The sequence below is a fragment of the Pseudorasbora parva genome, chromosome 21, assembly GCF_024679245.1.
Source record: "Pseudorasbora parva isolate DD20220531a chromosome 21, ASM2467924v1, whole genome shotgun sequence".
NCBI lineage: Eukaryota > Metazoa > Chordata > Actinopteri > Cypriniformes > Gobionidae > Pseudorasbora > Pseudorasbora parva.
This window is the reverse complement of record NC_090192.1, coordinates 3,813,545-3,833,733: the sequence shown is the minus strand read 5'-3', so window position 1 is coordinate 3,833,733 and position 20,189 is coordinate 3,813,545. Positions and strand designations below refer to the sequence as shown.

At 39.5% G+C, this 20,189-nt stretch overlaps 1 protein-coding gene across 1 annotated transcript in view; it reads right to left on the bottom strand.

Annotated features, from left to right (window-relative positions):
- The window catches only part of frmpd2 (FERM and PDZ domain containing 2), a 48,299-nt gene that overhangs the window by 27,235 nt on the left and 875 nt on the right, over window positions 1–20,189 (bottom strand). Inside the window, exons 2-13 of the mRNA XM_067430161.1 lie at window positions 18,177–18,298; window positions 17,923–18,086; window positions 15,590–15,655; window positions 12,972–13,145; window positions 9,722–9,791; window positions 9,540–9,609; window positions 8,174–8,312; window positions 5,068–5,139; window positions 4,634–4,808; window positions 4,031–4,166; window positions 2,059–2,197; window positions 868–1,020 (exon numbers count right to left, since the gene is read on the bottom strand). Of these exons, the coding sequence (XP_067286262.1) occupies window positions 868–1,020; window positions 2,059–2,197; window positions 4,031–4,166; window positions 4,634–4,808; window positions 5,068–5,139; window positions 8,174–8,312; window positions 9,540–9,609; window positions 9,722–9,791; window positions 12,972–13,145; window positions 15,590–15,655; window positions 17,923–18,086; window positions 18,177–18,297 (1,479 nt within the window). The 5' untranslated portion in view covers window position 18,298. The remainder of the gene's footprint in view (window positions 1–867; window positions 1,021–2,058; window positions 2,198–4,030; window positions 4,167–4,633; window positions 4,809–5,067; window positions 5,140–8,173; window positions 8,313–9,539; window positions 9,610–9,721; window positions 9,792–12,971; window positions 13,146–15,589; window positions 15,656–17,922; window positions 18,087–18,176; window positions 18,299–20,189) is intronic.

Below are 20,189 nucleotides of genomic sequence, written 5' to 3'. Positions count from 1 at the left end.
TTGTATATTTTTTAAGTGTCTCTTAAATGACTTATATATATAAGGAGTCCGGGGCTTATCATCACAATATATATATCTCAATAACTATGAGTTTTGAGTTAAAAGTTTAATTAAAGGAACACTCCACTTTTTTTTAAATAGGCTCATTTTCCAAGTCCCTTAGAGTTAAACAGTTGAGTTTTACTGTTTTTGAATCCATTCAGCTGATCTCTGTATCTGGTGGTAGCACTTTTAGCATAGCTTAGCATACATCATTGAATCGGATTAGACCTAATATATATATATATATATATATATATATATATATATATATATATATATATATATATATATATATATATATATATATATATATATATATATATATATATATATATATATATATATATATATATATATAAATCTGTTTTAAATTATTTGAAAAAGAAATTAAATTTAAATTGATGAACTGAAATAAAATAAATGACCAAAATTACACAAAAAATTCTAATAAAATAAAAAGCTAAATAAACTAAGTTTAAACTGCATTTTTAAGATTAAGATTTGCATTGTGAATACATGTTTAGTCAATATTTTTTTTATTGCATTTGATATTTCTGTTACCTTTTGCATGGTTAATAATTCATAATTGTTTTACTGTTTTCATTTTGATGAAAAGCATTTAATTTAAACACATGTGACATGTTGTCACCCCTTTGCCAATAATGAGCATTCTTATGGTTCAATATTCAATAGAAATATGAATTTGTGACAATTAGCCCCAGTCTACTCTACATACTACATATGAAGGTAAAGTTTATACTTTCATAAGGAATAATAATGAAATAAACCATACGGGCTGTCGGTAAGAACAGAAGTGAATATAACCTTGAGAAACTCGAGCTCGGCCTCCTCAGCAGTCATGTTTGCATTGTTGGCGTGTAACCGTAGCAACTCGTCTTTCAGGAAAGGCAATGCCATTTTCTGCAAAACCCTCTTGGAGACGTAATGCTCGAGCTGATAGTAGTTCTTCCCATAGACCTTCAGAAGACACAAAACAGGACTTTTTCTTTCAGTCTTTCTAAAACAAGTATAAACTCATAAATGTTATATGAATTAGAGCATTATAATCATCTAGCTTCATATGCATTGGACCTGATACTTTCTCAATTCTTCCTGAAGACATAATTTTGTTATTTATAAACATTTATTTTCATATTCTTTGGCACCATTTATATTTGTGACTTCACTGAACAGATATACAGCAAAACTATTTATTTCAGGAATTTTTATTTCTCATTTTCCTTCAATTTAAGATGAAGTATTAAAATAACTAAAACTTATTATTCATCAACATCAGATTTTTAAAAAAATGTAATATATATATATATTTTATTAAATCATTTATTATAATATATTTACAATATTAGGCGTATTTAAAAAATATTATTTATATTGATAAAATACTTAGTTTATTATTTTTAAAATAGCAGACCAGGGCCATTATACCGGTAAAACTAAAACTAAAATTAACAAAAAAAAAAAAAAAAAAACCTTTACTTATTTTTCCTGGGAAACTTATTTTAATTTAGCTAGTTTCCAAGACAACATTTCTCATTTTAATTCACTTTAACTTGAAGCACTAAACTAAAATGAAATAAATCAATAAAATAGAAAATACAAAACAAATAAAAATTGTTATAAAAATGACAAAATCACTAAATGAAAATGGAAAACATAAAACTAATTCAAAGTATTAATAATTTGTCACTTCACCCAGGGAATGTGTATATATATATATATATATATATATATATATATATATATATATATATATATATATATATATATATATATATATATATATATATATATATATATATATATATATATATATATAAATAATGTTTTAATTTTGAAATTTTAATTCAATTAAATTAAAATAAGAAATGACAATATATTGTGATACTAAATATATCTATTGTATCTATAGTTAATGTATATATACTAAATATATCTAAATTTCAATATGAGCATTATATATCTGAGTGATACTAAAACAAAACTGATGTGGAGTACCTCAGGCATACTGTCCCCAAACTCGGCTTGAAGAGCCAAGGCACCAAGAAACAAGCAGGTCTCCTCATTACAGGGCAGCCGCTCGTCCAGAATGTCCCGTCTCAGCTGGAGATAGTACTGATGACGGGTCAGCTTGTGTCTGCAAAGATGAAGGGCAAAGCTAGGGTACGCTTACACAACAATGATGCACTAAAAGTGGAAATGTTTTTTCCTTTGCATCTTCAGGCCCCCAAAACGCTGTTGACGTGTAAATGAACTTCCAAAACATTTTACATTTTTAGTTTAGAAGGTGTTGTGTAAACGGCCCCTTAGAGCAGGGGTTTTCAAACCCGACGATGTCAAGGACCCCCAAATATGACGAATCTTTTATGAGGGACCCCCTGACTAAAATCCATCTATATATTTTTATTTATGAATGTTTTTTTAAACTATTAGATAAATAGTCAGTGTGACATTATAAATACAACACATTGTTTCCAAACTTAAATTGGCTATATTTAATGCTGGATGTATAAACCTGAAAAATAACCTTTTCAATTAAAAATGATTCGTATAAGCAACCTTCAGAATAAATGTACGTAAGCATCTTATGTACTTTGTTTAGAACCCCAGTGAGCAAGATAAAGAGGACTATAGTGAGAAAAACTACTCAAAAAGATACAAAGTAAAGATATTCAGTGAGGGAAAAAGTATTTAGTCAGCCACCAATTGTTCTCTCACTTAAAAAGATGAGAGAGGCCTGTCATTTTAGGTACACTTCAACTATGAGAGACAGAATGAGAAAATCACATTGTCTGATTTTTACTGAATTTATTTGCAAATTATGGTGGAAAAGAATTATTTGGTCAATAACAAAAGTTAATCTCAATACTTTGTTATACACCCTTTGTTGGCAATGACAGGTCAAACGTTTTCTGTACGTCACCACAAGGCTTTACACACTGTTGCTGGTAGTTTGGCCCATTCCTCCATGCAGATTTCTTCTAGAGCAATAATGTTTTGGGGCTGTCACTGGGCAACACAGATTTTCGACTCCCGTCAAAGATTTTCTATGGGGCTAGGCCACTCCAGGACCTTGAAATGCTTCTTACGAAGCCACTCCATTGTTGCGCGGGCGGTGCGTTTGGAATTATTGTCATGCTGAAAGACTCAGCCCAAGATGAAGGACAAGATGAAGGGCATTTCATCTTCAATGCCCTTGCTGGTGGGAGGAGGTTTTTACTCCAAATCTCACAATACATGGCCCCATTCATTCTTTCCTTTACACAGATCAGTTGTCCTGGCCCCTTTGCAGAAAAACAGCCCAAAGCATGATGTTTCCACACCCATGCTTTACAGTAGGTATGGTGCAACTCTGCATTCTTTCTCCTCCAAACAAGACAAGTTGACGTTTTACTAAAAGTTCTATTTTGGTTTCATCTGACCATATGACATTCTCCCAATCATCTTTTGGATCATCCAAATGCTCTCTAGCAAACTTCAGACGTGCAAGTCTGGCTCTGCAGGATTTGAGTCCCTGGCGGCGTACTGTGTTACTGATGGTAGCCTTTGTTACTTTGGTCCCAGCTGTGCAGGCCATTCACTTGGTCCTCCCGTGTCGTTTTGGGATTTTTGCTCACCGTTCTTGTGATAATTTTGACCCCACATACTTATTTTCCAAAAAATTCCTGTAATTTTATAAAAATTACAGGTCTCTCTCATCTTTTTAAGTGGGGGAACTTGCACAAATGGTGGCTGACTAAATACTTTTTTGCCCCACTGTACAATTTTGGAAAGTATGTATACAGCAAGAAAGGAGAGAGACATTACACTGTAAGAATGGTTGGTTGACTTTATACATTTTTGCTTTGTCTTTTTTGTGGAACCCTTGTAACCTTCTGGAAGACCCATAGGTGTCCCAGGACCCCAGTTTGACCCCCCCCCCCTTAGAAAACAGGAACAGGTAAAACACAAGGGAAGGAAAGAGACTTACAGAAGAAGAGAGATGTCAGTCACAAAAAATTTGATTCGGAAATGAAGCACAAATGTGGCAGTGGGCACTTTTTTCCAGGCGTCAGGCGCAACTTTGGATATTTTTGTATCGTTGTCAAGAAAGAAAAATTCATCATCTGAAAAAGAGAAAAAAACGATTATAAAACTTTGAACATACGCGGCTTACACACTGACCTAATATACAATTATTTGAAGAAATTATTATTTATTTAAATTATATAATAATTTTATATTTAAAATACCAGACCAAGATTATTATAGTTAACTAATACTAAAAATAAAATCATAAAATTACTTAAAATAAGCGTTTCACTGAAAAAAACAACAAAAAACAACATTTCTTATTTTCATTTAATTTATCTTGATATAAAGATTAATAAAAGGTATTTAGATATAAAAGACACATTTTCTTTTTTTTTAAATATATTTTAAAAAAACACAGCGACATGACAAATGTGTAACTAAAATCAAAATGGACAATATAATTCAAACCTAATACAAAATATAAATAAAAACTATAATAGTATATTAATGATACTAAAATAACACTGTAACAGGCAGAAACATACATGGGGTAAATTACCATCATTATAGGAAAGGCCAAAATAAAAATGTTCCACAAGGTTTGCATGAGCGATGATCATATCAAAGATGTCTCCTCCTCTGGATTTGACGTCACATTTGAGCAGAATGTTCTGTCCATTTGGCATCATAACTGTCAAGTCCCTGTGGTTTGAACTTGACCGCCATTTGTTTGACTGTTGAGAGAGAGAGAGAGAGAGAGAGAGAGAGAGAGAGAGAGAGAGAGAGAGAGAGAGAGAGAGAGAGAGAGAGAGAGAGAGAGAGAGAGAGAGAGAGAGAGAGAGAGAGAGAGAGAGAGAGAGAGAGAGAGAGAGAGAGAGAGAGAGAATCCACACACATAATTGATCCTTCTTACCCAGGCTGCCAATGCCAGTACTGTGTAACAGACTGCTTGGTGTAGAGCCAATACTCTCGCTCTTAGGAAATCAAACTGACCACAATAGAATTAGGCAGCTCTAAAACGGCACGAGGCTCCTCCAGCATTCTGATGAACTCTGGGCCCGTATCCTGAGGACGACCACACACGAGAAATAGTCAAAATCCTGAATGGTACATTTTATAAGGCAAGAGAAATATAACAAGGGGACATTTAGGGCAGATTTACAAACAGCTTGCTCCAGTACAAACCCTATTTTGGCATTAAAAAACTACTGTCAGACACGCAATTGAAAAATTAGCGATGTAAAGGAGTGGACAGTTATTTTTGCAGCTGACCATATTGCATATGCATTTGTTCGAGTTTCCCTTTAAGACCTAATATTCATGGAAGGAGATTATTTAAATGAATCATGCAAGGTGATTTATTAAGGTTTGCACCCAAAATAAGCATGTCTTAAAATTCCTTTAAAACATGCAGCATTATTCAATGAGCTGATGTAATTTTTCACATAAACAGGAACCCACGGTGGGGAGACTCCTCCCATTTTTTAAATAGCCCATAGTGTTACTTTTATATCACAGCTGAGGCAAACTAGGCTCAACCTAAGCTGTTGAGCTTGGTAAGGCACTCCAGGACTGAGTTTGGACAGCCCTGCTATATAGTGCAATTCACCATTGAGACAGTTTACACCTGGTGTTAAGATGCGTTTTGGTTGATTCAGGTATAAACAGAGTCTAAGACGTTTTGAGCTAGTCCACGTTCGACCACTTCCAGGCGTAGTCATCATGTGACTGAATGCATTCGAACAGCTACAAAAGACTACCTTCTCTTAGCCTACTGACTTATGCTGCATTCACACTACCAGCAACTTTACTACTAGTTCACTAGCAACGTTTGTGAATAACATTCACAGATGTTACTCCATGTTGTAGAGACACTGAATCAATGAAATCAGTACATAAATTGCCTAAAATTAAAGGAGTACTTCAGACCTGGGAAGATTAATCTGTATTTAAACTGGGTCATTAATGTAGTAGAAATGTGAAATTATTTTTGAATTTGGTGCCTTCTAGACTGAGAAAAGACAGAAAATGTATTTTTGTCTCATAGGGATGAAAGACTACAATTCCCAGAATGCTTCACTGCCCTGTGAGGCCATTCCCAAAGCCACCGCTACTGGATCACTGGATCACTTTCCCACCGCGTGCATTTTCATAAAATCAGTTCAGTTTAAGAACAGACACTACAATTAAAAACTGAACGTGTCTGTTCAATATAATGTGATTGAGCCGCTGAGGGAGTTTCACAGCACAAACGCTGCAGGATTACATTCACCGTCATGAACGAGCTGATGAGCTCTCCTGATGAGAGCTGAGATAAACGCGTCCGCGCTCGCGGCAGTATTTCACAAGTGTTCAGTCTGGCGCATTTTCAGTTCATGCCTTTGGAAGCTTAACTTTCATAGAAATTAATTTGAGAAGTTAAAACACTTCAGCATAGCTCCGTTTAAATGAATCCCTGCAGCTGCGAGCTGAGCTGTGAGTGAGGTTGAAAACATGTGGAAATGGCTCCCTCTGCCGGCTGTAGTCTTTAGCCTTTGGCCAAAAATTCCTCCGATGACACAAATATCACAATCATTTGAATATACTCCAGGGTTTCTACTGATACAAAGCCATATGCTAATCGCTGAAGTAACCCTTTAAAGATGAATGAGAAACAGAGAGTGCTCTTTCTTTGCCATCCAGGCTATTTAAATGCAGCAAAAAGGCAAATGCCGGAGTTTCTGTGTTCAAGCAACCTCTCAGGCTCGAAGTCAGTCTGGCTAATACCACCGTATGTACACGGAAACATATCATAAATTATAGGACAGTTGCTGACCGCTAAAATTAGCTTCTCCTTCGTCATTTCTCTGCACTGAAGAGCAACGGTTCATGTGCACTCTGCTGACTTTACTCCTATTGGTTGTCATTTCCAAGTCACTCTTTATTTGCATAAAGTTGAACATATCTCAACTTGCTGGACATGGCTCATGTCACATGTCTCGCTGGAAGTCGTCCGCTCACCATTGAAGAAATAATTTATAATAATTAGTTACATTTATATAGCGGTTTTCTGGGTACTTAAAGCGCTTTACATATAGAAGGGGGTGATCACCTCGACCAGCACCAGTGTGCAGTATCCACCTGGATGATGCGCTGGCAGCCATATTGGCCAGAAAGCTCACCACACACCAGCTGATTGGTGGAGAGGAGACAGAGTGTTTAAGCCAATCAGTCAATGGGCAAATTTGGCCAGGATGCCGGAGTTACACCCCTACTGTTTTTCCGAAGGACATTCAGGGATTTGAATGACCTCAGAGATTCAGGACCTCGGTTTAACGTCTCATCCATTCTAAAACACACTTCCACATTTCAGCGTAGTCTTTTAGCGATCAGAGCAGAAACGAAAGCTGATGATCTCTCTACTTTTCCATCAGCTCTACGCGCGTTCATATGCAAATTGCACATGCTTATTTTGTCTAAAAAAACATACATTTATCCGCCCATAGACCATAGAAGACATGGAATGCCTTCCTTGTCCACTTGTGATCCGACTGACCAAAACACATCTTAATACCAGGTGTAAACAGGGGCATAGATAATAAAAAAAAAAAAAAGTGATACATTTCAGTGTCTATTTATAGTGTAGGAGGTGGGGCACTTCAGATTCTAGAGCACATTTGATTGGACAGAAAGTCAGAAGTGTAGAGTGATGTCATTCAATTCGTTGATTCATATTGGCAGACTGTATGTTTTGAATGCTTATATCTTCTATATGCAAATGTTTTTCATTGTTTTGGAGCAACACTAGCTTATAGATAACCGTAAGGCTAACATATTCATACTTAAAGCCAAAAAACTTCAATTTTGATTTGACTTTTGTGCCTGTATTGATCACCTGATCATCAGCTGCTCTGCTTGTTCATGACTCTATGCTAATCTGCGCTGCTCTTGAAAGATTGTGTGGGTCATTATGGAAATGATCCGGCTGTGTCTGCATTTTTTAATGAGCGCATTGTCAGTAAATCGCCGGCAGAACTTTCCACTCTAATCAGTGCTTTTATGGGATTACGGTCACACACTAATTTGCCCTGTTTAGTAAATTTAGCACTTAATTCCTTACCTTTATTTTCCGTTCATTAAGGCTAAATGAAGAGCCAAACAACTGATTTGGCCTTGAGTTGGGTTGACGCCATCTGTCAAGAATAGGACTTTGGGGAAGCCATGTGCGGTTTCTGCTCCTTTGGTGTGAACTATGACTTCTAGAAGATGAAGAGCAGTGAATTAGGATCTTAATTAAAAACTTCACACTTCACAATAAGGTTACATCTGTTAACATTAGTTAAATGGATAGTTCACCCATTAGACCATGATTTACTTCTAGGTGTATATGACATTCTTCTTTCAGACGAATACAGAGTTATATACATTTTTTTTTTTAGCTCTTCCAAGCTTTATAATGGCAGTGAATTGTTGCCTTGTTTTTGAAGTCATAAAAGTGCAGCTATCCGTCATATAACTGCTCCACACGGCTGGGGGGGGGTTAATAAAGGCATTCTGAAGCGAAGTGGCTCATTTGTGTAAGAAAAATATCTATATTTAAAACTTTATAGACTAAAATAACGAGCTTCTGGCGGTCAGCTGTACGCAAGTTGACTTACAGCGAACGAGTAACCCTCCACCCTTGAACTCTTGATGCATGCGTATTGACGAACACAGAGGATAGCGGAAAACAAAACACCAGTCATGAACTAGAGTCTAAAAAGAGAATTTTTAAAGTGAAATGCAGAGGATTTGGATTTATAAGAGAAGAAGGCTATAGTTTGTTGCCCAGTGCGATCCACGAGAGGCATGAAAGCTTGAAATGCATAAAGGGTTACTCTTTCACCGTAAGTCGACCTACCTACGTAACGACCGCCGGAAGCTCGTTATTTTAGTCTATAAAGTTTTAAATATGGATATTTTTCTTACAAAACCACGCTATTTCACTTCAAACGGCCTTTATTAACACCCAGGAGCCGTCTTCAAAAATGACCCAACAATTCACTGCCATTATAAAGCTTCGAAGTGCCAGGATATCTTTATATAACTCTGATTGTATTCGTCTGAAAGAAGAGTGTCATACACCTAGGATGACTTGAGGGTGAGGAAATTATCATGGGATAATTTTTATTTTTGGATGAACTATCCCTTAAACTACATTAGTTAAAGCATTAATTAAATGTTCATTTCAACAATTACAAATACTACTAATACACTATCAATAAACGTTATTTAATGGACCTGAACTCACATTTTAATTAACTAATATTAACAAAGATTAATAAACAGTGTAACAAATGTCTCGCTTGTTTTTAGTTAATGATAATTAATGCATTAACCAATGTTAACTAATGGGACCTTATTTTTCCTGATCCAATCAATTTCCACAGGGTAAAATGGAGTCCTGCCATCACTGGGATGTTAAATGGATGAGTTGAGCTACTGACCTGCTGAAGTCTGCTGGTGATGGTGTGCTGTTCCCTTTTAGAGGCCAAACTGAGTTCTGACAGGAAGCACCTAATGGATAAGACAACGGTTATTCTGCAGTTGCCTTATTTAGGGTAGTGCCTCTTGGTGAGGTTATTTTAAAAACATCAGTTGATCAAATAATGAATTTTGAGAACCATACCCCGAAGTCTTTCTCTAACCATCTGGCTTCGGTCTATGAGATGAGCAGAATCATTTGGGGGTTTTTCAGCCTAGTAAACAAAAAAAAGTTTAGCAACTATGGCAGATTTTCAAAGTGAAAACAGCATAAATAGTTTTCAAATATTTTCATTACAGAATGTATAACATACATAGAACTTTAGTGTACCTAACCTCAAAAACAAGAAATCATGAAATCAAAAGTGTCCCTATTTACTTTGTTAGCACATATTAAAGGTCTTAGGGTGAACAATCAACAACAAAAAAATAGTTTGTAGCGGTAAACTTTGATCAAAATCTGAAATGTCACTTCCGGTCTGGGAACTTCTCAGCTGATGTCAGTTTGACAGCTTAGGTTTTAAAGTACGTAACCGTTCCCCTCTGACCGTTCATCTGCTATGAGCGAGAGATGGAGAGGAGGATCGCTGAGGTCAAACTCTGCCCTAACTCTGCTCTCAATACTTCGTTTCAATTGGAAATACGTCACAGCACTGAAGAAAACTCACTTGCAACTTCCGGTTCACTGGGACTTTAACGGAGTGTCTATTTACACCAAGTGCTATTTGCTCTAACTCCATCTAACAATGCCTGGCTGAGCCAAACAAGATTTTTAAAAAGTCCTCAGTGTAGTCAGTAAATTAAGGCTTAGAGATCTTTGTTTTGACGTGATCTACACGGGTTCGAATTCGCCTTTTGCCGAGCTCGCACTTCTCCCCTTTCCCATCACATATAACTTCGGAAAGGCATTTACTTTCAAAATGGAAATAAGGTGCCTAACAAAATGTTTAAAGCTACACTGTGTAACTTTTTTAGTTTATTCTTAGCTAAAATCACGTAGTTCTTTCAAAAATATATGTGCTCATTAATGTATATTTACTTCTTTCAAGTAATAATGCATTCTCGTAATTTTATAATATACCATTGAAAATACATAAGTGTTGAGGGTTCGGATGGCGGTCGCCATGTTGCTCCTCCATCTTGAAAGTACATTTGCCAAAGAGGGACATACCCGTAAATTCAAGCTTCGCTTTTCGCGTTTTTACACTCGATGGCACCGTGTCGCATGTGAAGAGGAGGATTGCTTGAGGCTGCTATATGATGATGGAGGATCATCACTCTTAAGCCCCTTTCACACTGCACGTCGGACCCGCAATATTCCCGGAACATTGCCGGGTCGCCTTCTGTGTAAAAGCAACCACATCCCGGAATTGATTACCGAATTCGACTCAGGTCGGGGACCTAGTAACATTGCGGGATATGTATCAGAGTCGCCAAGGAAGCGGAAAAGAGAATTAAGACGGCAACGCGACAGGCAAATCAACAAGACAAAAGTAAATACTGGAGTGGCCTTTCCAAGATGGAAAGAGCTCATGAGGAGCAAAGTTTTATTGTTGCTTGGCTAATTATATCATGGTGTGCTGTGCATAACACTAGAACGACGTCTAGGATAGTTTTCCTCGCGTCAATGATGAAAAAGTATTGTTTACCTTATAACATAAATCCGTGTTCTATGACGGATAACATGAGATTAATATTTTAATTGCATTATAATTTGTTTGCCTTACGCTAGTGGTGTTGTACAATATACAGAATAACGATAGCACTGATAAAAGTTACTTTACTAAGATTAGCTTGCATTCGTCTGGGAACCTGATAGCTGATGTTAGCAATGAACTGGTTATTATTCAGTTCTATTATTCATTTTACATAGATTAACTTGATCATAGATCATTTGGTAAATTAAATAACTGCAAATTATAATAGTTTTCAAAAATTACCTCATCACTTGAGTTGACGCAACACTCACCGAAGAGGTCGAACTGAAAGCCATGACTAAATCGGCCACCGTAGGAGTTGAAACGAAATCGAAATTGAGAGGAGCAGAAACTATTATTCACTGGATGGTCATATACCTTTTCACCACTAGATGGGAGAAAATATCACACAGTGTAGCTTTAATAATAATAATAATAAAAGCATTTATTGGTTAGGGGTAGGTGTAGGGAGGGTTTTTATTGTCCCGTTAAGGCAGCATCCATTTAATAATTTTAATAAATATAATCATGAAATATATAAATGTTATATATAAAATCATCCTGTTAATGTACAACAACACTTGGGTGCAAATAATATGTATCTGTCAAAATAAAGAATAAATTGCATGTAATTACTATTTACATATATTGTAAATAACTGCTACTTTTACCCTCAGTGGTTCATGTAGATTGTCTACAAACCAGAAGGTTGGTGGTTCGAGCCCCGGTTCCACCTGACCAAGTGTCAAGGTGTCCATGAGCAAGACACCCAACCCCAGCTGCTCCCGACGAGCTTACATGGCTGACATCGCCGTCGGTGTATGAATGGGTGAATGTGAGGCAAGATGTAAAGCGCTTTGGATGGCCATAGGGTCTGTTAAAAGCGCTATATAAATGCACTCCATCTACCAATTACGTGTTGTAAATAGATCACTATTTATTATCGCTTTTTTCACTTGGTAAGTAGCTACAGTAATTTGCATTTAGTGTAAATTGCAATTGCTACTAAGAAAATGTTATTTTCACTTAGTGTAAATAGAGTCTAGTTGCTATATACACTTAGTGTAAATAGCCGTTGCCTTCAATTAATAGTGAAATTCCATCAAACTGAAAAAAATAGAGCTTAAAATATTTTGTAAATTCTTTATTAGTTAATTTATGAGTTAACTATCTTAAAGTCACAGATTAGCATATGCTGTCATGGTAATCTCACCCCCTTTGTTGCGTGTTCCCGGGGGCGGGTTTATGCAAATTTGTGGGAATGGGAAGTGATGTCACTAACCCTGAAGAAGCTCGTTGTAGTCCCTACCAGCCGTTCGTTGTAGTTCTTAAAATGAGATGTTTTTAAAAAGGAAATATCTCTGTTTGCTTTGAACTTTGAGCGTCGTGACTTTGCAGATGTTGTTTATCGTCAAACAGAAACATCACAAAAGTACAAAAGAAAATTAAAAAAGTCAAATCATAATCAACCACCACTTTAAGTCCAACTTCAGTGCGTTAAAAAAGCACACTTAAGTTCAACTTATTGTATTTAATATAAATGTAGTACATAAATGTAGTAATACATTTTGATTTATTTGTAAATAACTTTCAGTTAAGTGTCTGAAAACATTAGTTTCAGTGCTAGCTGCATTCTAATGTTTTTACCCAATATAAGTGTTGTATCCAATGCTAAAATCAGTTTAAAGTCGCAGTTACCTGCAGAACATCCTCTGCCATCTGTCTGATAGCTTTCTCTGGCGGGGGCAGGACAGCCGTCTTATGGTGTTGTTCGCACGTCTCAAGCACTGTCAGCAAGTTCACCCGTTTGTGAGCCATGTCCTCGCACATGCTCAGCAAAAGGCTGTTCAGGTCGAGGCTGAGCTGGACAGGCTAGTGGGAGAAAGTGCACAAACAATGAGCTCTGGATGTTAGCAGTTTTGACCACTGATCAATGTAAATGTTCATTTTAAGAGGGTTTCCTAACATCATCCAGAAATGACCAAAAAGAGTGACTTTCCCCCCTCTTGTACTTGTCACAGTCACACTTGTGATCATCATCGATTAAAACACACACACATATATATATATATATATTTTAGGGCTTTTAATCGATTCAAATATTTAATCATGATTAATCGCATATTGTCACGAGTGAACTTGCGATTAATCGCAATTTAATTGCACATTTTTATCAGTTCTAAATGTACCTTAAATTAATATGTTTTTAAGTTTGTAATACTCTAATCAACACGAGTAGGAATATAGTTTGGCCCCTTTAAGAGCTGGAATATAGTGCGGCCCCTTTAAAGGTCCCGTTCTTCGTGATTCCATCTTTCAAACTTTAGTTAGTGTGAAATGTTGCTGTTGGAGCATAAATAATACCTGTAAAATTATAACCATGAGTGGATCAAAAGGATCTGCCCACAAGAACACGCAAAATAGGGGGCGTGGTCTCGTTGCTCTCCCACGTGGAGAAGAGCGCGCATTCAGCGCTTGCATCTCCCCGTTATGGTAAGAGGCGGGACCTTTCCGGGCAAAGTGCGCTAAGCTGCTGTCCAATCACAACATGGGAAGCGCTGGCCCAATCAGAACTCGTTACGTGTTTCTGAAGGAGGGACTTCATAGAACAAGGAAATCATCAGGCCGTTTTTAGGGCAAAGGAAACAGCGAAAGGAAAGGAAACATAATCAAAGCTTCGAAAACACGCGAAGAACGGGACCTTTAAGAGCTGGAATATAGTGTGGCCCCTTTAAGAGCTAGAATATAGTGCGGCCCCTTTAAGAGCTGGACTATAGTGCGGCCCCTTTAAGAGCTAGAATATAGTGCGGCCCCTTTAAGAGCTTGAATATAGTGCGGCCCCTTTAAGAGCTGGAATATAGTGCGGCCCCTTTAAGAGCTAGAATATAGTGCGGCCCCTAAGAGCTGGAATATAGTGCGGCCCCTTTAAGAGCTGGAATATAGTGCGGCCCCTTTAAGAGCTGAAATATAGTGCGGCCCCTTTAAGAGCTGGAATATAGTGCGGCCCCTTTAAGAGCTTGAATATAGTGCGGCCCCTTTAAGAGCTAGAATATAGTGCGGCCCCTAAGAGCTGGAATATAGTGCGGCCCCTTTAAGAGCTAGAATATAGTGCGGCCCCTTTAAGAGCTTGAATATAGTGCGGCCCCTTTAAGAGCTGGAATATAGTGCGGCCCCTTTAAGAGCTGGAATATAGTGTGGCCCCTTTAAGAGCTAGAATATAGTGCGGCCCCTAAGAGCTGGAATATAGTGCGGCCCCTTTAAGAGCTGGAATATAGTGCGGCCCCTTTAAGAGCTGAAATATAGTGCGGCCCCTTTAAGAGCTGGAATATAGTGCGGCCCCTTTAAGAGCTGGAATATAGTGCGGCCCCACTGCCACCTGGTGGGATAAATAAGGAAATGTAAAATGTATGGGTGTATTCCCATGTTGCCTATTCGAGTATTTTCAGACATAATGATTAGGTTTGCATTTGGATGTATATTTAGACATTATAAAAGACTACTTCATCGTGGCTGATTTGTAGATTGTACCTAATAAATTAAACTGCATTTTCATATTTTTTTTTGTATTTCCTATTCATTTCATTTTTGGCAGTCCTTTTTGACCTTGAAGATCACAACTGTGACTATTTTTGGTAACACTTTAAATAAGATCTCATTTGTTGACATTAGTTAATGCATTAGTTAACATGAACAATATATATTTACAGCATCTATTAACCTTTGTTGATGTTAGGTAATGAAAAAATGTCATTGTTTATGTTAGTTCACAGGGCATTAACTGTAAACAGATACAACTTTTGATTTTAAGAATATACTAGTATATATAGGAATTAATATGACCTAAGATGAATAAATCTCGAAAAGGTATTGTTTATTGTTAGTTCATGCTAACTAATGTTAAAGCTGCAGTCCGTAACTCTTTGCACTCTAGCGGTTAATAAACAGAACTGCACGTGTCTTGCGTAAGAACATTGCAGCCGGAGCTACTTCTCTCTGTTTATGTCTATGGCGGATCACGCAGGGACACAGGGACTTATTATAAGTGTACCATAATTATTCAAGGTAAGACAAAAACATGGTTTAGAAAATGGATTCATGCTGTACATTGTCATTGTATAATATTTGTAAATCTTGAACACAAACAAAGTTACGGACAGCAGCTTTAACAAATGAAACCTTATTGTGAAGTTTTACATACCATTTTCTATGCCTTTTCTATTCATGTCCAGGTCCATTCCAAAAATTGAATTCAAAATATAGAATTTTTTTGGTCTAAAATGAGTGCCATATGTTTTTTGTGAAGAAGAGGAACCCACCTGATTTTGTGGAAGTTGATAATCTACTGCCCAATAGAGAGTCATGCCCAGTGAGTAAACCACCATCTACAATCAGAACAAACACATGCTACATTTAGTTTTGATTTGCTGTACACCATCCATACATGTTTTTAAATGGTTAGTTCACCCAAAAATGAAAATTCTGCCATTAATTACTCTACCTTATGTCGTTCTAAACCTGTAAGACTTTTGTTCATTTTTAAAGTATTCCATGTGACTCCAATAGTTTAACGTCTAGTAAGTACTGTTTGCACAAAACAACATAAAACCATTTTATTTAAAAAAATTTAGATCTCTAACAAGCACGAGACCACCATGATGCATTCATGTTGTGTAGATGCTGGAGCAGAAGTTGTTGCATGAACGCATTGGAGATTAATATTTTGTAAATAAAGTGGTAAATAATTTTTTTGTTCACACAAATTCATTTTTGGGTAAACTATCCCTTTAAGACACTGACCACTCCTTCTCTTAACCTTCAGCAAGAAGGTCAGGCTGGACAGAACCTGACCTGGCCAAATGGCACACTTTCATGTGCACTTTCAGTCTTGTGGACTTACGATGGCCGCTGCATCCACGTGTCCATTAAAGGTACACTATGCAACTTTCCGTCCACTGGAGGGCGCCTATTCAAAACAAATGCGTAGTTTGATGACGGAAAGTTTGACCGCAGCATCTTAGGACATGTAGTCTTCACCTCACAGCCGGTGGGAAATAGTACACGGGCAGAAATCACGTTCATGCATGCGGTTACTAACGTTACTGTAGTGTAAAGCAGATCAGGACCGAGTGTTGAGGAGCTGAGCACGGCTGCTGGAGCGATTGTTAAACAAATACCCGCCTCGCGAGCACCGGGACTTTTATTATGACAGGACGGAACACAGTCGCCGGTCGCCTGCACTGATCCGCTCTTCCGGTTATGATTATGAGGTAATGCAGCTCTGTTTATCATATTAGATACGTTTAAGTGTGTCGAAAATGATGTTATGATGTTATGACGTTACTCCGTGCGTTCACTTGTTCACACTGCTAAGAGTAAAGCGCTCCTGCCAAATAAAAGACGAAACCGAGCCCAGATATGACGCAATTGACAGGCAACTCCCTCAAACGCTATGCGGAAACGTCCCAGTCCTTAGTTAAAATAGCAATTTTCTCACAATTTACAAATAGTTGTAAACATCTGGGATATTGTAGGTACTCGACTGAACAAAATATATAACACTGGCCTAGTGGTTTTTGGATATTTTACTGCAAAAATACTTCATAGTGCACCTTTAAGTCCACGAGACTGCAGGGTGTCCCATTTGTCCTTTTAGGTCTCAGAAGGGTGCTTTCAAGCGCCCCTTTTCAGGTCCGCTCTGGTGCGGGTTACGCAGCGGACATCTTCCCGGCAGTCAAAGCGGCATTGCGTCAGGAAAGTGCGGACTCATACCCCTTTTCCACCAAGGCAGTGCTGGTGCTAGTTCGGGGCCAGAGCCTAGTTTCAAATTGGTTCTTTGTGTTTCCACACCCAAAGCACCAGCTCCGACCCAGGGAAGGTGATTCTTAAGTAGCACCAAAACATTGCTGGGCTAGAAGTAAGAACCGATTACGTCAGGCGCTGGGGGCCGGGTCAACAAGATTAACACAAACTTGAGATCCGACATTTTTTAAATAGCAGCTAATGGAGCTAAAAGCTGCTGCTCGTTTGTAATCACCGTCTATACAGGTCCTTCTCAAAAAATTTGCATATTGTGATAAAATTCATTATTTTCCATAATGTAATAATAAAAATTAAACTTTCAAATATTTTAGATTTACTGCACACCAACTTAAATATTTCTGGTCTTTTATTGTTTTAATACTGATAATTTTGGCATGCAGCTCATGAAAACCCAAAATTCCTATCTCAAAAAATTAGCATATCATGAAAAGGTTCTCTACAGGAGGTATTAACCTAATCATCTGAATCAACTAATTAACTCTAAACACCTGCAAAAGATTCCTGACGCTTTTAAAAACTCCCAGCCTGGTTCATTACTCAGTAACCACAATCATGGGTAAGGTATGATCATATCATCGCTAGCGTTGCTGAGAAAGATGAGATGTATACAGTGAAGTAAGAATGGCTCTGTTGTGGCTCTGAGCATGTGGAAAAGCAAATGGTTCTTAGAAGGCTCCTCAGTCGAACCAACTACAAACTGGCACTAGCACTGACTCAGAACTAGCACCCGGTTCATTCTGGTGGAAAAGGGGTATCAGAGGAAGACCGTGAGGGTTTAGGGTGCTATTTAGGACAGGGCCAATATCTACCATAATTGTGGCCAACTTACCTTCTCCGTGGCCTGTCTCCTGGAGGAAGTGTTGCTCTGTGATATTTCCGGGGAAGTGAATGAGTCCACGGCCTCAGAACGGCCACAGGTCTTGAAGGCAACACTGCCGACTGCAGAAAGGAGCATGGAGCCAGGGCTGATGACACAGCACATGTTACCAGGATCTGGATGAAGGGAAGAAAGTACAATGGTGACGGATTAGATTGGCAATGAGAGATATAAGAGCATGAAAAAGAGTCAAGAGAGCTCTCTACCTTTACTGGAGATATCTATCAAGGTTTCGGAAGCACCCAGGAGGAGAGCCCAGACCTCGACCTCCTCCAGAGGCGCTCCTCGTGACTCCAGCACCTCTGCCAGGGTCACAAACATGCTCATTCTGCCAGCCGAAAAACACACATAAGCACAGTAAAACAGTTTTCTCCAGATTTCTTAACTGGTTTTCCCTCCCTTGTGAAAAAAAAGTACACTTTAGCATATTTTTAAAAAGCGTAGCTACTTGTTATGGAATGAATCTACTTTGGAGAACCAATGATGTTCATTCTCGTGTTACGCATCACGTTTGAGCTTCAGCAAGAACCAATGAGGTGCATTCTCGTGTTGCGCATCACGTTTGAGCTTCTCCAACTCCCCTCCCCTCCCCTCCGCTCCACTCCACTCCCCTCCGCTCCACTCCCCTCCGCTCCACTCCCCTCTACTCCACTCCCCTCTACTCCACTCCACTCCACTCCACTCCACTCCACTCCACTTCACCCCACTCCCCTCCACTCCACTCCACTCCAATCCACTCCCCTCCACTCCACTCCACTCCACTCCACTCCACTCCCCTCCCCTCCACTCCACTCCACTCCAATCCACTCCCCTCCCCTCCCCTCCCCTCCCCTCCACTCCACTCCACTCCCCTCCCCTCCACTCCACTCCACTCCAATCCACTCCACTCCACTCCCCTCTACTCCACTCCACTCCCATCCACTCCCCTCTGCTCCGCTCCACTCCCCTCTACTTCTCTCCACCCCACTCCACTCCCCTCCAATCCACTCCTCTCCACTCCCCTCTACTCCACTCCAATCCACTCCACTCCCCTCTCCTCCAATCCACTCCACTCCCCTCTCCTCCAATCCACTCCACTCCCCTCCCCTCTACTCCACTCCACTCCCATCCACTCCCCTCTGCTCCGCTCCACTCCCCTCCGCTCCACTCCCCTCTACTCCACTCCCCTCTACTCCACTCCACCCCACTCCACTCCCCTCCGCTCCACTCCACTCCCCTCCCCTCCGCTCCACTCCCCTCCCCTCTACTCCACTCCACTCCACTCCACTCCACTCCCCTCCCCTCTACTCCACTCCACTCCCATCCACTCCCTTCTGCTCCGCTCCACTCCCCTCTACTCCAATCCACTCCTCTCCACTTCCCTCCGCTCCGCTCCCCTCCCCTCCCCTCCAATCCACTCCACTCCACTCCACTCCACTCCCCTCCCCTCTACTCCACTCCACTCCCATCCACTCCCTTCTGCTCCGCTCCACTCCCCTCTACTCCAATCCACTCCTCTCCACTCCCCTCCGCTCCGCTCCGCTCCCCTCTCCTCCCCTCCCCTCCCCTCCCCTCCCCTCCCCTCCCCTCCCCTCCCCTCCCCTCCCCTCCCCTCTCCTCCAATCCACTCCACTCCACTCCACTCCACTCCACTCCACTCCACTCCCCTCCCCTCCCCTCCCCTCCCCTCCCCTCCCCTCTACTCCACTCCACTCCTCTCCTCTCCTCTCCTCTCCTCTCCTCTCCTCTCCTCTCCTCTCCTCTCCTCTCCTCTCCTCTCCTCTCCTCTCCTCTCCTCTCCTCTCCTCTCCTCTCCTCTCCTCTCCTCTCCTCTCCTCTCCTCTCCTCTCCTCTCCTCTCCTCTCCTCTCCTCTCCTCTCCTCTACTCTACTCTACTCTACTCTACTCTACTCTACTCTACTCTACTCTACTCTACTCTTACCACAGGAGGTAAATAGGGGAACATATCTTGTAAAGAACGTAAGACAGAGCACTAAACACTGCATATCTTCTCTTCTTCATGTCAGTCTCGCTTTTGCACACTTGCACACAAGACCTTTGCTCTAGTAATTGGCTTTCAGAGAGCCTGGTGGATTTGCTCTAATGTGTCTTCTAACTAAAGTTAAAGCCATAAAAATGCTTATTAAAATACGTATAATGCCGTTCATGATGCATGTTACAACATACAGTATGACAATTTCCTCCAAAGGAATGCATGAGGTTTTTCCAGTACTCAGGCT